This window comes from Panthera pardus, unplaced genomic scaffold (genome assembly GCF_024362965.1).
Source record: "Panthera pardus isolate Hobbes unplaced genomic scaffold, ASM2436296v1 HiC_scaffold_13, whole genome shotgun sequence".
Lineage (NCBI taxonomy): Eukaryota > Metazoa > Chordata > Mammalia > Carnivora > Felidae > Panthera > Panthera pardus.
Genome location: NW_026526688.1, coordinates 184,440,466 through 184,462,868, shown reverse-complemented (window position 1 = coordinate 184,462,868; position 22,403 = coordinate 184,440,466). Strand labels below are relative to the sequence as shown.

General features: G+C 38.6%; 1 protein-coding gene across 2 annotated transcripts in view; it reads left to right on the top strand.

Annotated features, from left to right (window-relative positions):
* ZCCHC4 (zinc finger CCHC-type containing 4) overlaps positions 1–22,403 on the top strand; it is a 51,491-nt gene that overhangs the window by 19,840 nt on the left and 9,248 nt on the right. The window contains exons 6-9 of one of the 2 annotated variants that reach the window (XM_019453577.2): positions 8,548–8,620; positions 12,342–12,492; positions 14,002–14,102; positions 22,131–22,252. In XM_019453577.2, coding sequence (XP_019309122.2) covers positions 8,548–8,620; positions 12,342–12,492; positions 14,002–14,102; positions 22,131–22,252 — 447 coding nt within the window. Of the gene's footprint in view, positions 1–8,547; positions 8,621–12,341; positions 12,493–14,001; positions 14,103–16,599; positions 17,033–22,130; positions 22,253–22,403 lie in introns of those variants that run through there. The other variant, XM_053901641.1, reaches the window with a different exon arrangement.

Sequence of the window (22,403 nt, the reverse complement as noted above, 5' to 3'; positions counted from 1 at the left end):
ATCACCCAAAACATTCTGGATTTTGGCTTTTTAGGTCTTTTTTATGCATGTAAACATTTTGAAAAGAGAGAATCATAATCTTTTTTCCCCACTATATATCAGTCATATTTTCTTTTTTTAAACTGAGGCATGTTTCATGTAGGAAAAGCGGGGTTTTAGTATTATTCACAAGGTTGTGCAACTGTCACCACCACCTAATTCCAAAACACTTCCGTCACCTTTTTTTTGTTGTTGTTTGTTTAAAATGGAAATTTTTTTTTTGTGCTCGGTACACCAGATAGCATGCGAGCACTGTCATGACGAAACACAGAAATATGCAGATCAACGCGAAACAGTAATTTAGTTTCCATGAAGTGCTTTGGCAACATAGTCCTACGAATCTTTCCTTCAGCTAATTTGACTATACATTTCAGTAAGGTAGAGGTAATGGATTAAGTGGAAGTTAGCTTGTGAAGTTTTCTTAGAAATAAGACTCCAACTTTATCCATCCATGCCAGTTAAACACTGTAACTAAAACTTCCAAATAAGTGAGAAAGGAGATGAAGGAGTTAGTTACCTTTTTTTGCTTAAACAGTCCAGAGGAAAATGGTGACTACAAATACAGCAGGCAAACTGTTCAGACTGACTGATCTAGGATACAGTGTTGCACTAAACTTCTGCCTCAAATTGTGCTAAATGCTCATCGTTAATAACATTTCCATCACTTTTTTTTTAAGTTTATTTATTTATTTAGAGAGAGAGCACGCACATGTGAGGAGGGGAGGGGTAGAGAGAGAGGGAATCAGGCTCCACTCTGTCAGCATGGAGCCTGATGTGGGGCTCGAACCCACAACCGTGAGATCATGCCCTGAGCCAAAATCAAGAGTTGGACGCCCAACTGACTGAGCCACCCAGGTGCTCCATTTCCATCACTTCTGATGGAGCTGTCTCTTCATTATCGTGGTCCCAATAAGTGATCTCTTTTCTCTCCTTCCCTCAGCCCTTAGCCACCACTAATCTGTTTTCTGTCTCTGAAGATTTGCCTGTTCTGGATATTTCATAAAAATGGGATCATACGGCATATGGTCTTTAGTATCTAGCGTCTTTCATTTAGCTTCGTATTTTCAAGGCTTCTCCGTGTTACAGCATGTATCAGGATACCAAATTTTGATCCACTCATCAGTTGATGGACACGTGCTGCTTCCATTCTTTGGCTATTTGGAATATTGCAGCTGTGAACATTTGTGTACAGTTTTTGTGTGAACATAGGTTTTATTGTCTCTTGGGTATTGTGTTAATTTGCTAGGGCTGCAATACCAGAGTAACCATAGATTGGATGGCTTAAACAATAGTAATTTATTGTCTCAGTTCCGGAGGCTAGAAGTTCAAGACCAAGGTGTCAGTAGATTTGGTTTCTTCTCTTTTGTTTTTATTTTATTTTATTATTATTTTTTTAAATTTACATCCAAGTTAGTTAGCATCTAGTGCAACAGTGATTTCAGGAGTGGATTCCTTAATGCCCCTCACCCATTTAGCCCATCCCCCCCTTCCATAACCCATCCAGTAACCCTCAGTTTGTTCTCTATATTTAAGAGTCTTTTATGTCTTGTCCCCCTCCCTGTTTTTATATTATTTTTGCTTCCCTTCCCTTGTGTTCATCTGTTCTCTGTCTTAAAGTACTCATATGAGTGAAGTCATATGATATTTGTCTTTCTCTGACTAATTTCGCTTAGCATAATACCCTCCAGTTCCATCCACGTAGTTGCAAATGGCAAGATTTCATTCTTTTTGATTGCTGAGTAAAACTCCATTGAATATATATACACCACATCTTCTTTATCCATTCATCCATCAATGGACATTTGGGCTCTTTCTGTACTTTGGCTATTGTCGATAGTGCTGCTATAAGCATTGGGATGCATGTGCCCCTTCGAAACAGCACAAATACCTTGCATAAATACCTAGTAGTGCAATTACTGGGTCATAGGGTAGTTCTATTTGAATTTTTTGAGGAACCTCCATACTGTTTTCCAGTGTGGCTGCACCAGCTTACATTCCCACCAGCAGTGCAAGAGAGATCCTCTTTCTCTGCATCCTTGCCAGCATCTGTTGTCGCCTGCGTTGTTAATAGCCATTCTGACAGGTGTGAGGTGGTATCTCATTGTGGTTTTGATTTGCATTTCCCTGTTGATGAGTGATGTTGAGCATTTTTTCATGTGTCGGTTGGCCACCTGGATGTCTTCTTTGGAGAAGTGTCTATTCATGTCTTTGGCCCGTTTCTTCACTGGATTATTTGTTTTTTGGGTGTTGAGTTTGAGAAGTTCTTTATAGATTGTGGATACTAACCCTTTTTCTGATATGTCATTTGCAAATATCTTCTCCCATTCTGTTGGTTGCCTTTTAGTTTTGCTGATTGTTTCCTTTGCTGTGCAGAAGCTTTTTATTTTGATGAGGTCCCAATAGTTCATTTTTGCTTTTGTTTCCCTTGCCTCCGGAGATGTGTTGAGTAAGAAGTTGCTGCAACCAAGATCAAAGAGGTTTTTGCTTGCTTTCTCCTCAAAGATTTTGATGGCTTTCTGTCTTACATTGAGGTCTTTCATCCATTTTGAGTTTATTTTTGTGTCTGGTGTAAGAAAGTGGTCCAGGTTCATTCTTTTGCATGTTGCTGTCCAGTTTTCCCAGCACCACTTGCTGAAGAGACTGTCTTTATTAGATTTGGTTTCTTCTGAGGCTTCTCTCCTTTGGTTGTAGTCGGCCATCTTCTCACGGTGTTCTCATGTAGTCTTTCCCTTGTGTGTGTACGGCCCTAGTGTCTCTCTCTCTCTCTCTCTCTTTTTCAAATTTTCATATAAATTCTAGTAAGTTAACATGTAGTATGATATTGGCTTCAGGAATAACATTTAGTGATTCATTACTTACATACAATACTCAGTGCTCATCACAACAAGTGCTCTCCTCAATGCCCATCACCCATTTAACCACCGCCCCTGCCCACCTCCTCTCTAGCAACCCTCAGTTTGTTGTAATCTTTAGTTAAAAGTCTCTTATGGTTTGCTTCCCTCTCTCTCCTTTTTTTGTCCTTCTCATATGTTCATCTACTTTGTTTTGTAAATTCCACATATGAATGAAATCATATAGTATTTGTCTTTCTCTGACTGACTTATATTTCACTTAGCATAGTCCCAGTTTCTCTTTGTATGTCCACATTCCTCTTTTATAAGGACACCAGTCATCTTGCATCATGGACTGCCTTAATGATCTCATTTTAGCTTAATCACCTTTTTATTTTTTTAATTTATTTTTTTTTAATATATGAAATTTATTGTCAAATTGGTTTCCATACAACACCCAGTGCTCATCCAAGATGCCCTCTTCAATACCCATTACCCACCCTCCCCTCCCTCCCACCCCCCATCAACCCTCAGTTTGTTCTCAGTTTTTAAGAGTCTGTTATGCTTTGGCTCTCCCCCACTCTAACTTCTTTTTTTTTTTTTTTTCCTTCCCCTCTCCGATGGGTTTCTGTTAAGTTTCTCAGGATCCACATAAGAGTGAAACCATATGGTATCTGTCTTTCTCTGTATGGCTTATTTCACTTAGCATCACACTCTCCAGTTCCATCCACGTTGCTACAAAGGGCCATATTTCGTTCTTTCTCATTGCCACGTAGTACTCCATTGTGTATATAAACCACAATTTCTTTATCCATTCATCAGTTGATGGACATTTAGGCTCTTCCCATAATTTGGCTATTGTTGAGAGTGCTGCTATAAACATTGGGGTACAGGTGCCCCCATACATCAGTACTCCTGTATCTCTTGGGTAAATTCCTAGCAGCTTAATCACCTTTTTAAAAGCTCTGTCTCCAAACAGAGTCACATTCCAAGGTGCTGAGGGTGAGGGGTTCAACAGATGAATGTTGAGGGGTTACAGTTCAGCTCATAACAGGCATTTATCTTAGGAGTGGAATTGCTGGGTCATGTGGAGACCCTACATTTAACTTCTTGAGGAAGTGCTAAGCTGTTTTCTAAGGTGACTACCATTTTACATTCCCAGCAGCCATGTGTGAGTGTTCCAGTTTCTCCATGTTCTTGTCAACTCTTGTTATTGTCTGTCTTTCTAATGTGGTATCTCACTGTGGCTTTGTTTTGTATTTTATTGATGGCTGATGATTTTGAGCATCTTTTCATGCGCTTACAGGCTTTTCGTTTATCTTTTTGGAGAAATATCTATTCAATCTTTTACCCATTTTTAATTGGCCGTCTTTTTATTGTTGAATTGAAAGAGTAATTAATAGATTCTGGATACTAGACCCTCATCAGATATATGATTTGTAAGTATTTTTTCCCTTTCTGTGGGCTGTCTTTTTATTAGTGATTATGTGCAATTTTTCTCCTTTGGTTGCTTGTGTTTTAGGTGTCATATCTAAGAAGCGATTGCCTAATTCAAGGTCACGAATCTTTACACAATGTTTTCTTCTAAGAGTTTTATGATTTTAACTCTTACATTTAGGTCTTTGATCTACTTTGAGTTTTTTGTAATGTATGGTGTGAGGTAGGAGTCCAACTTTATTCTTTTGCATGTGAATATCCAGTTGCCTCAGCAACATTTATGAAATGATTATTCTTTTCTCATTGAATTATCTTGGTACCTTATTGAAAACCAGAGGACCATAAATGTATGCATTTATTTTTGGGCTCTCAACTCTGTTTATTTGGTCTATGTTTATGCTACTTCCACACTGCCTTGATTACAGTTGCTTTGTAGTAAATTGTGGTAATGGAAAGTGGGAGTTTTCCAACTGTATTCTTTCTCAAGATTGTTTTGGCTGGTGTGGGTTCCATCTTAATATGAAGTCTTCCAGTCCATGAACATAGAGTTCTTTCCATTTATTTAGGTTGTTTTTAATTTCTTTAAATATTTTGTAGTTTTTCACTGTATAAGTCTTGCATGTTTTTTGTTAAATTTATTTAAAATATTTTATTCTTTTTGTTGCTATTGTAAATTAAATCATTTTTTAAATTTCATTTTGTATTATTCATTGCTAGTGCCCTAATTTACTTTTTGTTTTTTTAGATTTTATTTATTTATTTATTTATTTATTTATAAGCAATCTCTACACCCAGTGTGGGGCTTGAACTCTCAACCCCAAGATCAGGAGTCTCATGTTCCATGGACTGAGCCAGCCAGGTACCCTGATGTAGTTTTAAAACAAAAACAAAAACAAAAACAAAAAACCAAAAACAACAAAACTGTGCTAAAATGCACATAGGTTAACATTTACCAAGTTAATTATTTAAGTGTACAGTTCAGTGGTATTAAGTTAAATACCTTCACATTGTTGTACAACAGTTCACTAGAACTCTTCTCACCTTGGCTGAATGACTTTTAATTTGAAAGATTTACATGGACTCTTAACTCTTCATTTAAGCCGTGTCTTACAGTTTTACCTCTCTCGAGCCTGTATGAAATCTCCTGGACGGAGTAGGTGATGTGGATAGTTATTTGGTAACTTATCAAATATATTGATTTTTTTTCTTTTCATATCTATACATTTCTGGGCGTGTGTGATGGAAACAAAAGCTGAAAGTGCTGTATTACTTAGCTTAGCTTCTTTGATGCTGAGTCAGTCCTGTAAAAGGTTGACATTGGGTATTGAGGGAGAACTCTTTTACTGAGACACATTAGTGGCCAGAATGAACTGAATCTGTTGCCTGTACTTCCAGTATTATGGGATGTGGAGTCTGTTTGGATTTCTCACAGGGACCACAATTAAAGCAGGAACAGAATCCTTGTGATTCAGAGTGGCAGTGAATCATTACTTTTGGCCCTTTGACTTTGGTTCCTTGCAGCCCTACAAAAGGTCTGTCTAAGGCTTCAGAGAACTGCCTCAACCCCAGTGTTATATATGCTATAAATATTCTCTTCAGGAGGTCTAAGATATGAAGTTAACATTTGCTAAGATGGATTTTTACATGCTCCAATTTTAGCATGAAAGATGTGAAACTCTATTTGGCAAACTATCATCCAAATAAAGTTATATAAAAAAAAATGAATTTCTTAGGTTCATTTCATGGACTAATTTTATTCAGCTCTTGATTACATTTCCTGTGTATAGAGCATGTTTTACACTTGGTAACTGACTCTCATTTAAAGAGAATGAATGGCCAAATTAAATGAATGTCCTTCTGCAGTTTGCAAGTGCATGCATTTCTGATTGGTTTTGTTTGCCTTATTCAATAGAGAGAATAATTCTCTGAGGCCAATTTCATTTTAAGAGGGTAAGTTCAGTGATTTTTCATAATTTAGAATATGAAAAATTACGCTCCCTTGTTTGTATCTGATGGAAACTCAAGAGCTGAAATTTTGGCTTTTTTCTGTCTCTGACTCTGCCCACTGCTTCCCAGAATGTTTTGGACAAGTGTGCTGTGCTGAATTTTATGTAAATAAAATTTTCTTTTTTAATTTTTTAAAAATGGCTGTTGTGTCTTTTTGAAGCAATAAAAAAAAGGTGGAGGGGGGTAGAGATATATTTTAAAAGGGGTTGTATTTTCCTTTGCTCACCCTTACCAAGCTATGCAAGAGAGAAGAAAATCCGCAAACGATAGTTGATCTGCAGTTGTACTAGTATGGAGACATACCTGTATATAAAATAACTGATACCTATATTACTGGTTATTTGGAATTTACTTAAATAGGGAGACATTTGTTTATTAACGGTAACTGACATTGTCCCACAGTTTTTGGAACGTTCATCAGGTTACAGTGTATAGCTTAAATACTTTTCAGTTATTCAGACCTTTTATTTCTTCAGTGCAAATTTATGTTTTATGAAATCAGCAGCTGCACTAACAGTATCTCAAATGATATTAAGGGACATTGTACTCAAAATGAACAGCTGTCCTCTCTCCAGAGAACAAGAAGAAGTGGGTTTAAATTATAGGAGGAGAAATTTTGGTTGGACATAAACGTAACTCCCTAATATTAGGGGAATTAAGGTATAAATCTTTATAGCAGATATTTATTAAAACAGCAATGCCTTACATTTCATTATGTGCTATGTAGATGCATTGGATTAAGCCCTTTACGTACGTTGTTTATACTTACCAAGTCCTATGAAGTAAACACTGTTATCTCTTCCGTTTTGTAGATGAGGAAACTGAGGCTCGGATAGGTTAAATAACTTACTAAGGTTACACGGGTAGTAAGTGAGAGACCCAGAGTTCGAAACCAGACCATCTGACTCTAGAGCCTGTACTTTTAACCACGTGTAATACAGAGAGGATAAAGCAAGGCTGTCCGTTGGGTTGAGCACTCGCCATGGGTGGTGAATCAGTTACGGACAGTAATGGAGAACCGAAGTAGAAATAGAAACAAAGTGGAGCGCCTGGGTGGCTCAGTCGGTTAAGCGTCTGACTTCAGCTCAGGTCATGATCTCGCAGTCCGTGAGTTTGAGCCCTACATCCGGTTCTCTGCTGTCTGCGCAGAGCCCATTTCAGATCCTCTGTCACCCTCTCTCTTTGCCCCTTCCCTCACCCCCTCTGTCTGTCTCAAAAATAAATAAACATTAAAAAAAAAAAAAATAGAAGCAAAGTGCCACTATCACGATTTGGTCAAAAGTTGACCATGTGTCAACTTGAAAGAAGTGAGCATGTGTCCCTGATTTTTTTTCACTAGGTCATGAATCCTGTAGAAAAACAATGTGGTTCATATGTGAATTGCTTATGGCAAAATTTTGGAAGTTCAGAATCCTATTGCGATAACAAAGAAGTTTCTATATTATACAAAAAACTCAAAATTCAGCAAGAACTAACAAGACCTGGGGAAGATGCAGAGACAGACAGTACAAATACAATTAAGGAATAAAGAAAACTCAGTCTTGTAAGAAATCAAATCAATGCAAATTTAACCATCATATGCTATGAATTTTTAGTAAATTAGCAAAAATTTATAAAATGTTAATACCCAAAGCTGGTACTCTCATTCATTACTGATTGCATTTTAAAGTAGTATGTTAGCAGAATAAAATGGTTCAATCAGTAAATAAATATCTCTCTTTCCTGGCACTAATTCAGTAAATATGAAATGCACATACTTATTTTTCTTATATATCGAGAAGTATATTTTATTGAGCTAATCCGCAATACACAAGAAATGCTTTGTATTAGATATTTTCTTTGTTAACTACAGAAAAAAATAATTAACAGCTGCTGAGCAGAAATGCTTATTCAGTGTTTTTCTTCAAATTATTAACTATGAGAGATGTATTTTAATTGCCAACCCATCTCAAGCTTAAATTGCATAATAATCAGTCAGTAATCTCATTGTTTCTGTATAATTCTGTGGTCTGAAGGAACATGCAAATCTTATATATACGTATTCTTAAATTTGATATTTATTCTTTGCTATGGACTCCCTGAGACTTTGGGAAAGCACTCTTTACTTCGAAAAGTAAGGAATGATGGAATTGCTTTTATTAAAGGTGCGCTTTGATAGTTTTAAAATTTAGTTTGTATGTATTTACTGTATACATAACTGGACAGATAACTACAGTAATAAATCATTTTACAGGTATTCACAGTTTTATATGGAAGATAGCTTTTGCCGTTATAACATGTTCAACCATCACTTCTTTGATGGAAAGGTAAGAATTATTACCGTCATCCTTCTTACTGTGGAAGAACAAATTCGAGAGCACCTCCTTTCTTATTTTCTTTGAGTTCCTCAAGATCAGACTGTGGCTGTCCCACCGTTTATTGGTGTTTAGTTTTCTTCATCCACTGAGTGTGTGTTGAGCCCCTAGAAGCGATTGTACTCTTGTTCTTTTGTGACTTTTTGCTGCTTTTCAGATAAAGACCCACTTTCTTACCAAGGCCCACGTGGCTCAGCCTGAGCTGACCCCTGCCACCCTCCAGTGGCTCTCTTTGTTCCCTGCTCTGCTGTGTGTGTTCGTGTTCAGGATGTCTGACTTTCATCTCGGAGTGGCTTCTCTGCCCCGGGGGCTTTTGCCCACGGTGTTTCCTCTGCCTTCTGGGCTCATTTTGCCTTGTTAAGTTCACCTTATCCTTCAGAGCTCTTTTCCAAGCCACTTTCTCTAGCCTCCCCTGGCCCCCAGACAAGGTCAAGTTCTCCTTTGTACTTTGATACTATAATTAAATAATCCTGTGGTTGGTTGTTTGATGTCTGCCTCCCCGATAAATATTAAGGGGGTTTATGGTTTTATTAAACTAATTCTTAAAAATCAGACTGTGTCAGGAGTGAACCCTAATCTACGAATGGTGTGTCAGTGTGGGTTCATTAGTTGTGCAAATGTACCGCTCTGGTGGGGGATGGTGGTAGTGGGGGAGGCTGTCCATGTGTAGCAGGGGATGGCATCTGTCAGTACTATGATGTTAGTAACGTCACTATGAATAAACAACATAGCAGAGCTGATACTGGCACTCCTAGTTTGAGCTCTTTGTTAGTCTTATTACAATATAAAAACTATACCCAACCAAGTAATGACACCTGACAGGAAGTTGGCCACACTGTTTGAAATTATCAAGACTACTTGAAGCACATATCCATATATGTATGTATATCACTTTTCCAGAAATTCTGAACCATGTATACGTATATATTATGTTTTTAGATATTAACTGATGATAGAACAAAAACCAAGCCAAACTAAAACACTAAGCATCCAGGAAATGAAAGCACATTCTAAGTTGTTGTTTGGGATTGAAAAATGAGTCTCCTGATTCAGTCTAGCCAGTGATGCACTCCTTCCACGAGACTCAGTCAGCATTGGGTTCTATATTTTTTAGCTATGATAGCCATAAAAACCAAGTATTGAAATAAATAGCAGTTAGAACTAGACATATTGCAGAGTTTCCCAAAGCAGTTATGTGGTCGATCATCTCCAGGATTTGAGAACTGATTAGATGAGTGTGAAGGAGAGAGAGGTATTGAAAACTCACTTGACAGTGGACGATGATGGGCTTCTCAACTAGGACAGTGGCAGGGGGAAAAAGAGAGAGGTGGATTCCGTGGGCTTCCACAGATGGAAACCAGAAGACTTGGTGGTAAGTATACTGGGGGAGAAGTCCAAGAGGATATGGTGGTCCGGCCTGGATTTGTATTTCATTCTTCAAAACAGAGGGTAGGGAAGTTTGGAAGGGAGATTTGGAAATGTCAAGTTTCTGGAGCTGGTGAAATGTGGATGCAGAGGTATTGAGTATGGCTTCTTGAAACTGGGGGGGGGCGCAAGCTCAGGAGTGTGGTCAGGGCTGGGTTCAGAGTTGGCGAAGTAATAACTGAGTCTGTGTTACTGCTTGATACCGCAGTAGTGGGTCGGGTTTGTTCATTTGCTTATTTGTTCTTAATACTATACCATGATTTGCATTCTATTTTGAACAATAATGGTAAGATAAGAGTGAAGTTACATTGATATCGCTAACCGTTGGCTAACAGTATCTTATATGTTAAGAAAGTAGCATGTGATTCATTTCTGTAGGAAATTCTTTTGAACTTTTATTGAAAGCTTATGGAAATACCTTAAAAGTCTCTAGAATAATGGTTGGAATAAGCTGCCAAGACCGAGCTCCACTTTATCTTTCCCAGAAGAAAACAATCGTCTAGCTCAGGCTTTCCTCTCTCTATATTTTAGGAGCAGCCTCTAAATAGCACTGCATCTGTAGAGATTGATCTACAGAAAACTATTGTCTTGATGATTTTACCGTCTGCCCTTTTTCTGCCTGCTTCCTGAGTCAAAGGTTTTCAGTAGAGATTTACCATCTACTAATCCATCACTGAGTATTTAAGCATCTACCAGGCGCCTGTAAAGGTGTGCAGGGAACTTTCGGGGATAGAGGTCTCTGTCTCTGCAGGTAAGCACTTCACAGTCCACAGGATTAAAAAGCAGGTGTTCCTTGTTTCCCAGAGAAAATCATATAGTCTTTCAGGTAATGGGAAGTGTCATATGCTTCAGTGGTCAAGGAGGTTGAAGCATGTCTAGAGGGAAGTTATTTAAAGTACCAGGCCCTTTTTTTAGTGATGATTAAGGTGTAGGGAAGAGTTAAGTTATGTCAACGTTGGTGATGTCAGGCATGCGTTTCCCATAGGTCAACAGCAGGACCCTCAGCAAGTCACGACGGGATGTCCGACCGTTGGAAACAAACATACTCCAATGGGCCATCCCGCCATTGGAGACAAATGCACTCTTTACTGGTTTTTTAATTTGGTTAAGAGCTTAGATTTCACTTACTTGTTCCTTTTCCTTTCCTACGTTTAAGCCTAAGGAATTTGAAGGTTTTTCAATAACATCATCTGTACTTGAAGTCCTTGTTCACGTAGGCAGGTTAAGGAAGTGCCAGGCACTACTTGAAAAATGATTAACCTTCCTGACATACCATCCATCGCCGTAGGACTTCGAGTAGGAAGTTAATAAAGACTCTCCTAGGGAAAGGGGATTAGGATGTTGTGGTTTTTCCTCTCATCAATTGGGTCTTCTAAATTGATTTAGTAGTAGAACAATATATATTTTATTATAAAGTACATATGGGCTGATTAAAGTTTAAAACGCCATTAAAGTTTAAAGTCTTAGGCCATTTTTATAGTGTGTTGATTTGCTTTTATAGATGAGTAGTTGAAAACTACTACAAAGTCAGTAGACTGGAGTTAGTATCATAGGTATATTTCTTATTAACTTCTCCCAAAGCAAAAAATAATAAATATCCTAGACAGTGGTTAATGTTAACTTTACAATGACTGAAAACAATTAGTCTGTTGGGAAAATGCGTTAATACCATGGTTTCACAGCCTTGATAAGCTTTGTTATTTGTTGTCTTTCATTTATTTACGTACTGTGCATGTCCGAATACATCTGTCATATACCCGGTGCTCAAGAACACGTGCATGGAAACTGGTGACGTGTAGCTCCTGTTAAACTGAACTCATGGTGGTGGACAAACCAGATAGGAAAAGAGTCCGTCTTATTCGTCTTTGTGTCTCCAGTGTTTAGCTCAGTCCCTGCTTCTGTTTGTGGAATTGAATTTAGCGTTTTAGATAGTCTTCATGGGTAATGAGTTTTTCTCTTTTAGGTTACTAAATTTAGTTTTTTAATTTAACCATTTGAAATGTGTAGTCCTCTGATAGTGATGGTGTTTGAATTTGCAATTTAAAAAACCCGCTTATCAAGGAGCCCAAAGATAAAATCTTCTGGGGGCTGAATGAGAGAGGCTTCTGGATGTCACCGAGGGACTCTGAGGTGGCAGGATGGGTGAAGTTTCAGTACAAACAGGAGGACCGAGCCTAATACATCCTCCAGATAGGATGAAGTGCCTCCCTCTCGTCCTCATTTAGAAATGAATTTTTATTTGTTTCAGGCTGCCCTTGAAGTATGCAGAACATTTTTACAGGAAGATAAAGGTGAGGGAGTCATTATGGTGACAGATCCTCCTTTTGGTGGCTTGGTTGAACCTCTGGCTGTTACATTCAAGAAGTTAATTGCTATGTGGAAAGAAGGTCAAAGCCAAGGTGTGTAATTTATTACTTACTGCAAAACAAACATGTATCTGTGTATCTACTTCCTGTCAAATATTAGCAGAGCTCAGTGAATCAGAGCTCTGATAAAATATACATGTCTTGGGTTCTTGTGTTTTTCTAAAACGGGCTCATATGAGAATGTGGCACACTTCATTATCATGATACACTTTGTATTTTCCTAATCATGTGTTCTCAAAATGACTTGCAGGTGAGCATAAGGGGACATTATGAAGAATCGCAGGAAACCGTTGGCATTTATTTAATAGATATTTACTGAGTACTGGGTACTGTTTGGGTGCTGGGAATGGAGTACCATGCGAGATGGGCACATTTCCCCGTCCTCGCGGATCTTACATTCCATGTTCCTAAAGTCCTGCCCAAAGCTCCTGGAGGTCACCCAGCCTGTGGCCCAGAGCTCTAAACTGTGCCAAGATTGGGGTAGAAAGATCGGACGTGCGCTAGCCTTACAGTGGTTATCAGTGATAGATACCCACGTAGATAGAGGTGCGTTAATGGCGGGGGGTTATTATTCATTTTAAAGTGGCTTAGGCCTTTGAAGTATTTTATGTCATTATCTAATTAGTTGGCACAATCATTTTTTAGCTTCCAGCTTGCAAGTTGATAAACTGTAAGAGCGCCAGGCTTCTTCGTTAATTGTGCTTGTGCTTTGGAGAGAGAATGCAAACGAAATCTAAAACATGACTTACAGTGTTAAGTATTCCGCTTATTTTCAGATCTTAAGTCCACTTATCAGAATAGATAAAGTCAGGGTTATTGGGGAAGCAATAAAGAGCTCAGTGGTCTTGAATTTCAGTTCTGCCACTTATTGGCCGCATGAACTTGAACAAAATACCTAAATCTTATGGCTTCAGTTGCCCTGGCTATAAATGGGGTTGTTAACATCTAACTGTAAGGGTTATTGTAAGGAGATAATGTATAGAAAGTACCTAGTATTGTGCTCAGCCTCTACTGGGTGCTCTGCAATTAACAGCCATATCCCCAGTCTGTCATCAAAGTTAATGTGGATAAAATTGTTTTTAAGAATCTTCCATGATTTGGGAAAGAATTGATTCACCCCGGAAAAGCACATAACGAGTTGTGGCAGAGTTGTGTTCTGCCTTCCGGCCTCTGCCTTCTGGCCCGTGCTTCCTGCCCCACAGCACAGCCACCTTGCTCCTCACGTGATGCTCCCTTTCATCTCCCACTTTACTGGTGATATCTTTGCCTTTACTGGAATAGAGTGATATGTGTGTAAGGATTCCTTTTACATTTCCTTTATAGCTGTGTTTAGATCTAAAAGAACATTTCCACTGGCTCTTGGGAAAGATCAGGTTGTAAATGGCAGTCTGGTGAACATTCTCTTCTTTTGTATGATTTAAATGCATTGAATGTTTGCAATTTCTCCCAGTATCAGAAGTTTTTCAATTATAGCTGTTTTATTTTTTTTAATTTAAATTTCTTATTTTCTCCGCCCCCCCCCTTTTTTTTTTGATCCATTAGATAGCAGTCACAAAGAACTACCTGTATTCTGGATTTTCCCCTATTTTTTTGAATCCCGAATTCGTCAGTTTTTTCCAAGCTTCTGCATGCTGGATTACCAGGTATAGTAAATATTCTGTTTTCGGGCATGACTGAGGAATGCTTAAGTAAATATTGTGATCAGACTATCCATCAGGTTTAGCATATGAAAATATTATAAGCTGTATTAAACACTAAAATTGTACCATACGTAGCTTAGTCCAGAGGTTCCTAATTGTAATTTTAGGGCGCTGATTAAAAATATAGATTCTTAGGTACCAAAATAAACCAACTAAATCAAAATTAGAGAGTAAAGCCCGAAGAAACCATATTTTCCCAGGCTTTCCGGGTGATTCTGCAGTGTAACTAGGTTTTAGACCAACTGACCTAACCTTTATCATCACCAGAAGATGCCACAGAACCTCAGAGTCATTGTTAGGAACGGGGATTTTTGTCTGTTCAGAGGTTGTAGAGAAGTAAGTCGCTTTTCTGGTTGGTGGCATGTCATGTACACTTTACTGTGTCACTCAGAGGATGCCAGGAGCTCTGAAGGGAGGCGTGTCCCAGGTAGCAGCATGTCAGAGAGGCAGAGATGCTGAGGTCTGTGTGTGGGGGTGAGTGTGCTGATTTCAGGGTGGAATTGACCAGCCCGCCCTCCCATCTCTGCCCTCAACTCCTTCTGCTTTAATGTCCACTTTCCTGTATTCATTCCCTTGGGTTCTGAAGTTAACCCGATTGTCACCATCACCATGTGTGGTCACCAAGTGGCCACTGCTTCCTCTTTTGTAGTGATATTTTTCTATTTGAGCTGCTGAGCAACGGACTACCTTTATGAAGGCTTTTCAGCCATAGAACTGAAAATGTCTTCCCTACTTGTTACAAGCTAGTGCTTGGATCTGAGCTTTCTAATCTTGAAGACATTTATCATGAGAATGATGAAGATTACCATATGAAAAAAGTTGTTATGTTTCTTTCAGAAACAGTGTTACCAAAAATGAGAGGATAGACCCTACCTGTGATTCTATCCCAAATAGCAAATATCATAATTTTCCGTGTTTGTCATCATAGCAGACAAATCTGAATTCTGTTTTCCCCCCTGTGTCTTATGTACGTGTACATTTGTAAATGTAGCGCCATAGTTTTTATGCTTTTAATCACTTTAAATTATCTCATTAGCAAGTTATGTTATCAATTGTTATCATTCTTTTTTTTTTTTTTTTTTTTTGGACTCAGATTGCTTCCACCTTTAAGGCACTATAAATACCACTGCCATAAACACCTTTTATTCAAATAATTTTTTCCATATTTTACATAACGTCCTTAAAATAAATTTCCAAAACCGAAATAGAATTCCAAACATTATGTTATCGAATTTAGTGGACATTTCTATGGCTTCTGAACCATATTACCAGGTTCCTTTCCAAAAGCGTACATAGCACAAACCATTTTAACCTTGAATTCTCAAGCTCTGCTTTAGGCAAAGTCCATGTCATAATTCTTCCCAATTCCGGTTTACTTTCCTTTTTAGGACACACAGTTTTCTGTTTCTTGTCTGAGAGGTGCCTCTAGTGTGGACATTTGCAGAGCAGAGGTAGCGGCCATATCCTAAAGATGTTAACCAAGGAAACTTCTCAGTTGGCAGGAGCGCCTGCTGCCTTTGACAGTGAAGAATCATGTGGCATGATGTTTGGCACAATAGTAGGTGCCTTATACACGTTGAATAAATAACTGTCTGAAAACCAGTGTGAACTCCAGAGTTGAAAAGGAACTGGGTTTTAATCCTGGTTCTGCCCCTTACTAGCTAGGCCTGTACATTTTATCTAACTCTCTGCAGCCCATGTGACCTGTTAAATGGGCAGAGTAATAATCTATCTGCCTCAATAAGGTTTTGAGAATTACATAACACACAAAAAGGCTTAGCCTCGTCCCTGACGCACAGCAAATGTAGATTAAAGGCTATTGGTCTCAGCATTGTTGTGACCATCACTTTATTGTCACCATTCAGACAGTCCCAAGGTGGGGGTAAAACTCTTCTTTCGGGCTTTTTTTTTTGTTTTTTTTGTACAGTATCTGAAACATTAAATTTGCAAAACGTAAGGTCCCTCAGAAAACTGGTCCATTCATATTTATTTATTTTTTAATGTTTGTTTATTTTTGAGAGAGGGCGTGAGCAGGGGAGGGACACAGAGAGGAAGAAACAGAGGATCTGAAGCGGGTTGATTCAGCACTTGAACCCATGAACTGCGAGATCATGACCCGAGCCGAAGTCGGACGCCTAACCGAGCCACCCAGGCGCCCTTCCATACACTTTTAGAGATGAGTTTTCACTAAGGGCAGGAGTTTGAAATGGCAAGGAGCCCAAAGAAGGCAGATCAAGAGTAGAGTGGATGAGAGAGGTTACTGTGGAGAAACCAGTCATTGTTTGTTTTGACAGCCTGTGTTACTAGGAAGGAACCTGTGGGAATACTGGAGTCTCGCTGTTGAGAAATCGTTCCAAGGTCCAAGCTTATAAAAAATAATTATCCAGGGGAGCCCGGGTGGCTCAGTTGGTTAAACGTCTGACTCTTGATTTCGGCTCAGGTCATGATCTCACATTTCATGACATCGAGCCCTGCGTCCAGCTCTGCACTGACAGTGACGAGCCTGCTTGGGATTCGCCATCTCTCTACGTCTCCCCTGCACACGTGCGCTCTCTCTCTCGGTCTTTCTCTCTCTCCCCCAAAAATAAATGAACATTAAAAAAACGATAATTATACAATTCATTGTATTGGTGAAAAAAGTTTCTAATTAGGCCATATGTATCAGGGTAAAAAGTAGTCTTTTTGGTAAAGAGAAAGCCAAACTTTGAAAAGGAAAATTAGAATACAATCTGTGAAACAAAGAAAAATCTTTGTTTTTCCTGATTTCTACTAAAGATCAGAACACTACTGCCCTTTATATGCTCAGATGGAGAAATTGTTTTCACCGTATCTCCCATTGTGTTTATAAACCTTATTTGTTGTATCTTACCTTGATGGCCTTTCTTTTCTTTTCTTTTCTTTTCTTTTCTTTTCTTTTCTTTTCTTTTCTTTTCTCTTTTCTTTTCTTTCTTTCTTTTTCTTTTTTTCTTTCTTTCTTTTGATTTTTTTCTGGATTTACTGTTATTATCCTTTCTGACACTTTTATTTTCTTTCTTTTCTTTCTCTTGTTATTTTAACCTTACTTTGTGGTAATTTATTTTCTTGTATATTAGCTGCCTGCATCAAATGAAATTTTGAAAGTCTCTTGTCCTCCTTCACAGGTCTTTTGCCATAGACTCTGATTAGACCTTCTTTTTCACATTGCCCAAGATGATTATAAGCTCCCAAACCATAATACAGTAAAAAAAAAAAAAAAAAATCACTAAATCTCTTTTTTTTTGAAATACTTTCTGGGTAAGAAGAATGCAGAAATGCTGCAAATCTTCATAAAATATAAGTCAGACTCTTCAATGATAAAGCACTTGATGACTACAGAATAAAATAATCATCAAAGACCTAGAAAACTAAAAGTTCTATTAAGGGCAGATTAGAAAGGAAGGATGTGATAATGAAAAATTTTGATTCACAGTCAGAAGTGTGAGTCCTAGCATACTGCCTTTTAGAGGCTCTTTAATCTTGGAAGAAGTCAGTTTATCTTTCCTGGTCTCTGTTTCCTTACCTATAAAATAAAATGATTGAATCAGAAAAGAGATGGCAGATAAGTTACACTTTTAGTGCTTTAGTGGTAAGCCTGATAAATTGGTAGTGACTTTCTGGAGAATTTGTTGAGAATACCATGCCGAGTGGCAGCGAGTAGTGTGTGATTGATTAGTGATGTCTGCCACAGGGACAGGGTCAGGGAGTAGTGGCATTCGGGTCCTGTATTTACCGTATCTGAACTAGATCACCTCACTTCCCTTCCACTGCGAACATGCAACGATCTCTTGTTTCTCCTTCATCTGGGACATTTGTTTGGATTGTTATAAGTACAAACTTCGCTTTTTTTTTTTAAGCTATCTTTAAAAAAATCATCCTGTGTTAAACTGTGTTTTGAAATTTTTATTTTCATGTTCAGAAATGAAGATATTTTGACAGGAATTCCTGACAAATGATTGCAAATTTTACAGGATGGCAACTGAAATTCTTAAAACTTGTATGTAATAAACAAACATGTAAAGGGTTTGGAGTGACAAAGGGGATTATATGTATATATAACATATATTATGATATATATTGTATGTATATAATGTTTTATTTTATTAAAAATATTTTTTATGTTTTTTTTATTTTTGAGAGCGAGAGAGAGAGAGAGACAGAGACAGAGACAGAGTGTGAGTGGGGGAGGGTCAGAGAGAGAGGGAGACACAGAATCCAAAGCAGTCTCCAGGCTCTGAGCTGTCAGCACAGAGCCCACGCGGGACTCGAACTCATGAACCATGAGATCGTGACCTGAGCCCAAGTAGGATGCCTAACTGAGTGAGCCACCCAGGCACCCCTATAATTTTAAATAAGAGGTACATGGAATATGGGGAATATGACTAAAAGACCTTATTGCTCTGGTGGAAATTGGTTGATGGAGCTGAAGAGTTCACTTCAGACCTTTTGAAACACTGAAATTAAATAAATAGATTATAGTCCTTAGGGAATTGGGAAAATAAATACAAGTACTGTGTCTTTTTAATCTTTGTTTCCCGGAGGGATGCCTAGGACATAGTAGGTGCAAAATAAATGTCTGGTGACTTGAACGTCTTGGTGTCTGTATAACCAGTTCCGGTCTCGTGTTACAGAAGAAATTTGCGTATAGATAAAATTAAAAGTTAAGAACTGCAGAGATTTTGTGCTTTCCCTCATTTCTATACAGTACTTCATCACATTAATCAGTTCCATGGGAGAAATTTTCTATTTGAAAATGCCTCTCATCATCATTGTGAGTGAAATGTCAGAGATAATGATGGGAAAATGGTGTATCAGCTCTACCACTAGTGATATGCAATTTGCAAAATTGTGTTTGCTTTACAGCGCTTCCTGCCATAGGACGTTTATTTGTGTGGATGAAGCTATGAAATATGGATGTATGTTAGAGGTACATTAATTTACCCTAGCAGCATGCATTTTACATACCATATGTTTATAGTTAATTAGCACAACAAACCCGCATTTAAAAATAATAATAATCTCAATTAGGTTATGCAAAATCAAGCAATCAACCACCTTCCTGACACATACATTCTCCAACTCCTGGGGTAGCCATAAAGAGATTGTTCTTTTTTTTCCCTCTCTTCTATCTGCCATCCGTTGTATTGCCTCGAATATTCCATTTCTTAGAAATTTTTCTAAGGTCCTCTTTTCCAACATTTGAAGATCTTCCTGAGGTTCTCTTGGGAAGGTTTTTTCTTTCTTATGATACTCATAAATGTTCAAAATATCTTTGTTGAATTTAATAAGGTATCATGTTTTTATTGAGTACATAGAGGAGTGTATTAGGGAGAAATTATGAATTTAAATAGGTTTAAAAGAAAACTACTACAGTAATATTTTAAGGTAATTTTGAAGTAAAACCTACTTTTGTATCTTAGCCTCTAATAGGTGACATATATTCATAGAATTTTAAAGTTGGAAAGAAACATGAGGGGTGTAACGTAGGCTAACTTTTCACCATAATAATCGTCTCTACTAAGTGAGTCACCGGCCTCACTTGAATGCTTTCAGTGAGCAAAGTCCTGCAGCCTTACAAGGCAACTCAATTTATTTAATAGCTCTAATCGTTAGAAAATTTTCTCATATTGAGATAAAATATGCTCCCTATTAACTTCTAACCATTGGTCCTACTTCTATTCTCCAGAGCAATAAAGGCTAAGTCTAATTTCGATTCCACTGACACCCCTTCAGTTATAAAACAGCTATCAGATCTTCCCAGTGTTCGCTTTTCTGAATAAACACCACCCCCAGTACGTTAAACTACAAATCCTATTCATTCCCATTACTTTTGGTAGAAATGAACTTGTTTTATCAGCGTCTCTCTTCATATGCAGTGACTGAATGCAGGGCTTCAAATGTAATCTAACTTCATCCTTTCCTTGTTATGATATTACACTTCTGCATAGGGCAGCTGTGAGCCCGTGTCAGCTCTCACACCGTCATGCCAGACCGTGGACTTACCATGCTGACAGTTAACCAGAACCCCCAGGGTTTGTCCCCGCCCCCTCCCCAACTGTCCCTTGTTTAGCTGGGTCTCCTCATGTGCCACTTATTTTCCCCCCACTGCTAAAGCTTATTGATGAGTCTTCCTGAACTTGTTCATCTGTTAGTCTGATAGCCAACCACAGCAGGGCCATACAGAGAGCTCAGGAATTTCTCATTAAAGGCCCTCTCTTTCCATTGTCATTAAGTCTTTATATTTTTGTGATTTGTTTATTAAATAGCTAGCTTGCAAGCCAGTTCTTCTATGAAATTCTTAAGTGTATTCTTGTTTAGAATCCAAACAATTCAGTCTAACTTATTTGAAAGTTGGGCTCTGCCTGTATTGACTTTATAAAAATCTCATGGTATTCTTGCGGATAATCTAGAACAACGCTTCTCAAATTTTAGTGTGCCAGGAAGGCTTGTTAAGACTACAGATTGTGGAGCAGGGGGTGGGGGTGCCTGGGTGGCTCCATCGGTTAAGCTCAGGTCATTATTCGTAGTTCGTGAGTTCGAGCCCCACATCGGGCTCTCTGCTGCCAGCATGGAGCCTGCTTGGGATGCTCTGTCCTCCTCTCTCTCTCTCTCTCTCTCTCTCTGCCCTTTCCTTGCTCATGTGCATGCTGTCTCTGTCTCTCAAAAATAAATACATACATACATAAATAGTTCCTGTTAAAAAAAAAAAAAAGAGAATGCAGATTGCAGGCCCTGACCCCCAGAACTTCTGTTTTCTTAGGTCTTAGGCTGGGGAGAATGTGCTTTTCTAGCAAGATCTCAGGGGCAGTGCTGGTGTTGCCAATCCAGGCATCGCACCTGAGAATTACTGATCTAGAGAAAGATGGACTTAGTGACCAGGTGGGTTCAGAGCAGGTTTAAAGCCAAAGAGAGAATGCGTATGGATGACAGAGAGGTTGGAGAAGGAGGCGGGAGCAAGAAGCCTATAGAAGCCGTGCCTGTTGGCTTCAGCTTACTTTCAGGATGAGCTGCCAAGGCTGAAAGCCGAGTCAGGGTGTTGAGGAGACGTAAATGTTTGAAATAGTCACAATTATAGTTGTGACTCTCTCTTCATCTCCATCTTTCTCTGTCTCCACCACATGCCAGGCTTTGAACTCAGTATTTTACACACATTATCTCGTGTAACCTTCACAGCACCCCTGGGGCAGAAATCGGTAACCTCCTTTTCCAGGTGAGGATTATGTGAAGGTGCCTCTGGTCACAACAAGTGAGTGGCAGAGCCACTGTCTGGTCCCTGAACCTGTGCTCTACCAGGACGTGAGAGGTCGCATAGTGAATGGTGGAGGGCCAAAGTAAGGCTGGATTGAGACTTGCTGACCTGACACCTGACAGGCACGCGTCTTCAGGGGTGGAATTTTTTTAGTGCCAAAAGCCAAATTCTTAATTACCTAGTAGTCCTTCTCGTGAAGTCTGTTGTATTGGGTAAAAGATTACAGTTGTTCTCTCAATACTGGGCAATATGAACTTATCATAACAAAGTTTGCCTTTTCTGTAATGAAATTTCACTGCCACAGAGGCCTCTCTGAGGCTGTTGATTAATAAGTAAACTTTTGCTTTTAAGAATTTTTTCGTAAGAGCCCCCTGGGTGGCTTAGGTGGTTGAGCACCCAGCTTTGGCTCAGGTCATGATCTCACCGGTTCGTGAGTTCGAGCCCCGCATTGGGCTCTGTGCTGCCAGCTCAGAGCCTGGAGTCTGCTTCAGATTCTGTGTCTCCCTTGCTCTCTGCCCTTCCCCCACTCGTTTTGTCTCTCTCAAAAGTAAACAAACGTTAAAAACAATTAAAAAGAATAGTTTCTTGTTAAATACTTTGGTTTAACTCCTATCTTGGCATCAGTTGTTCTTTTTTGGTAAAGAATCTTCATAGATGTTCACTCATTTGAGTAAATGTTCTTTTTCAATTTTTTTTTAACTTTCTAGGTAGATTATGATAATCACGCACTTTATAAACATGGAAAGACAGGTCGAAAACAATCTCCTGTGCGTATTTTCACCAATATCCCACCCAGCAAAATAATCCTTCCTAGTGAAGAAGGGTACAGGTAAGATCATAGTGGGACCTTGAAATACATGAGTCACTGAAAATAAAGTTCCATATATCTAACATTAAAATGATTCTCATATTGACTCATATAGTTCTTCTGTTACTTTTAAATTTGGTCTATATTTTATATTGAATTGCATTTGGATTAC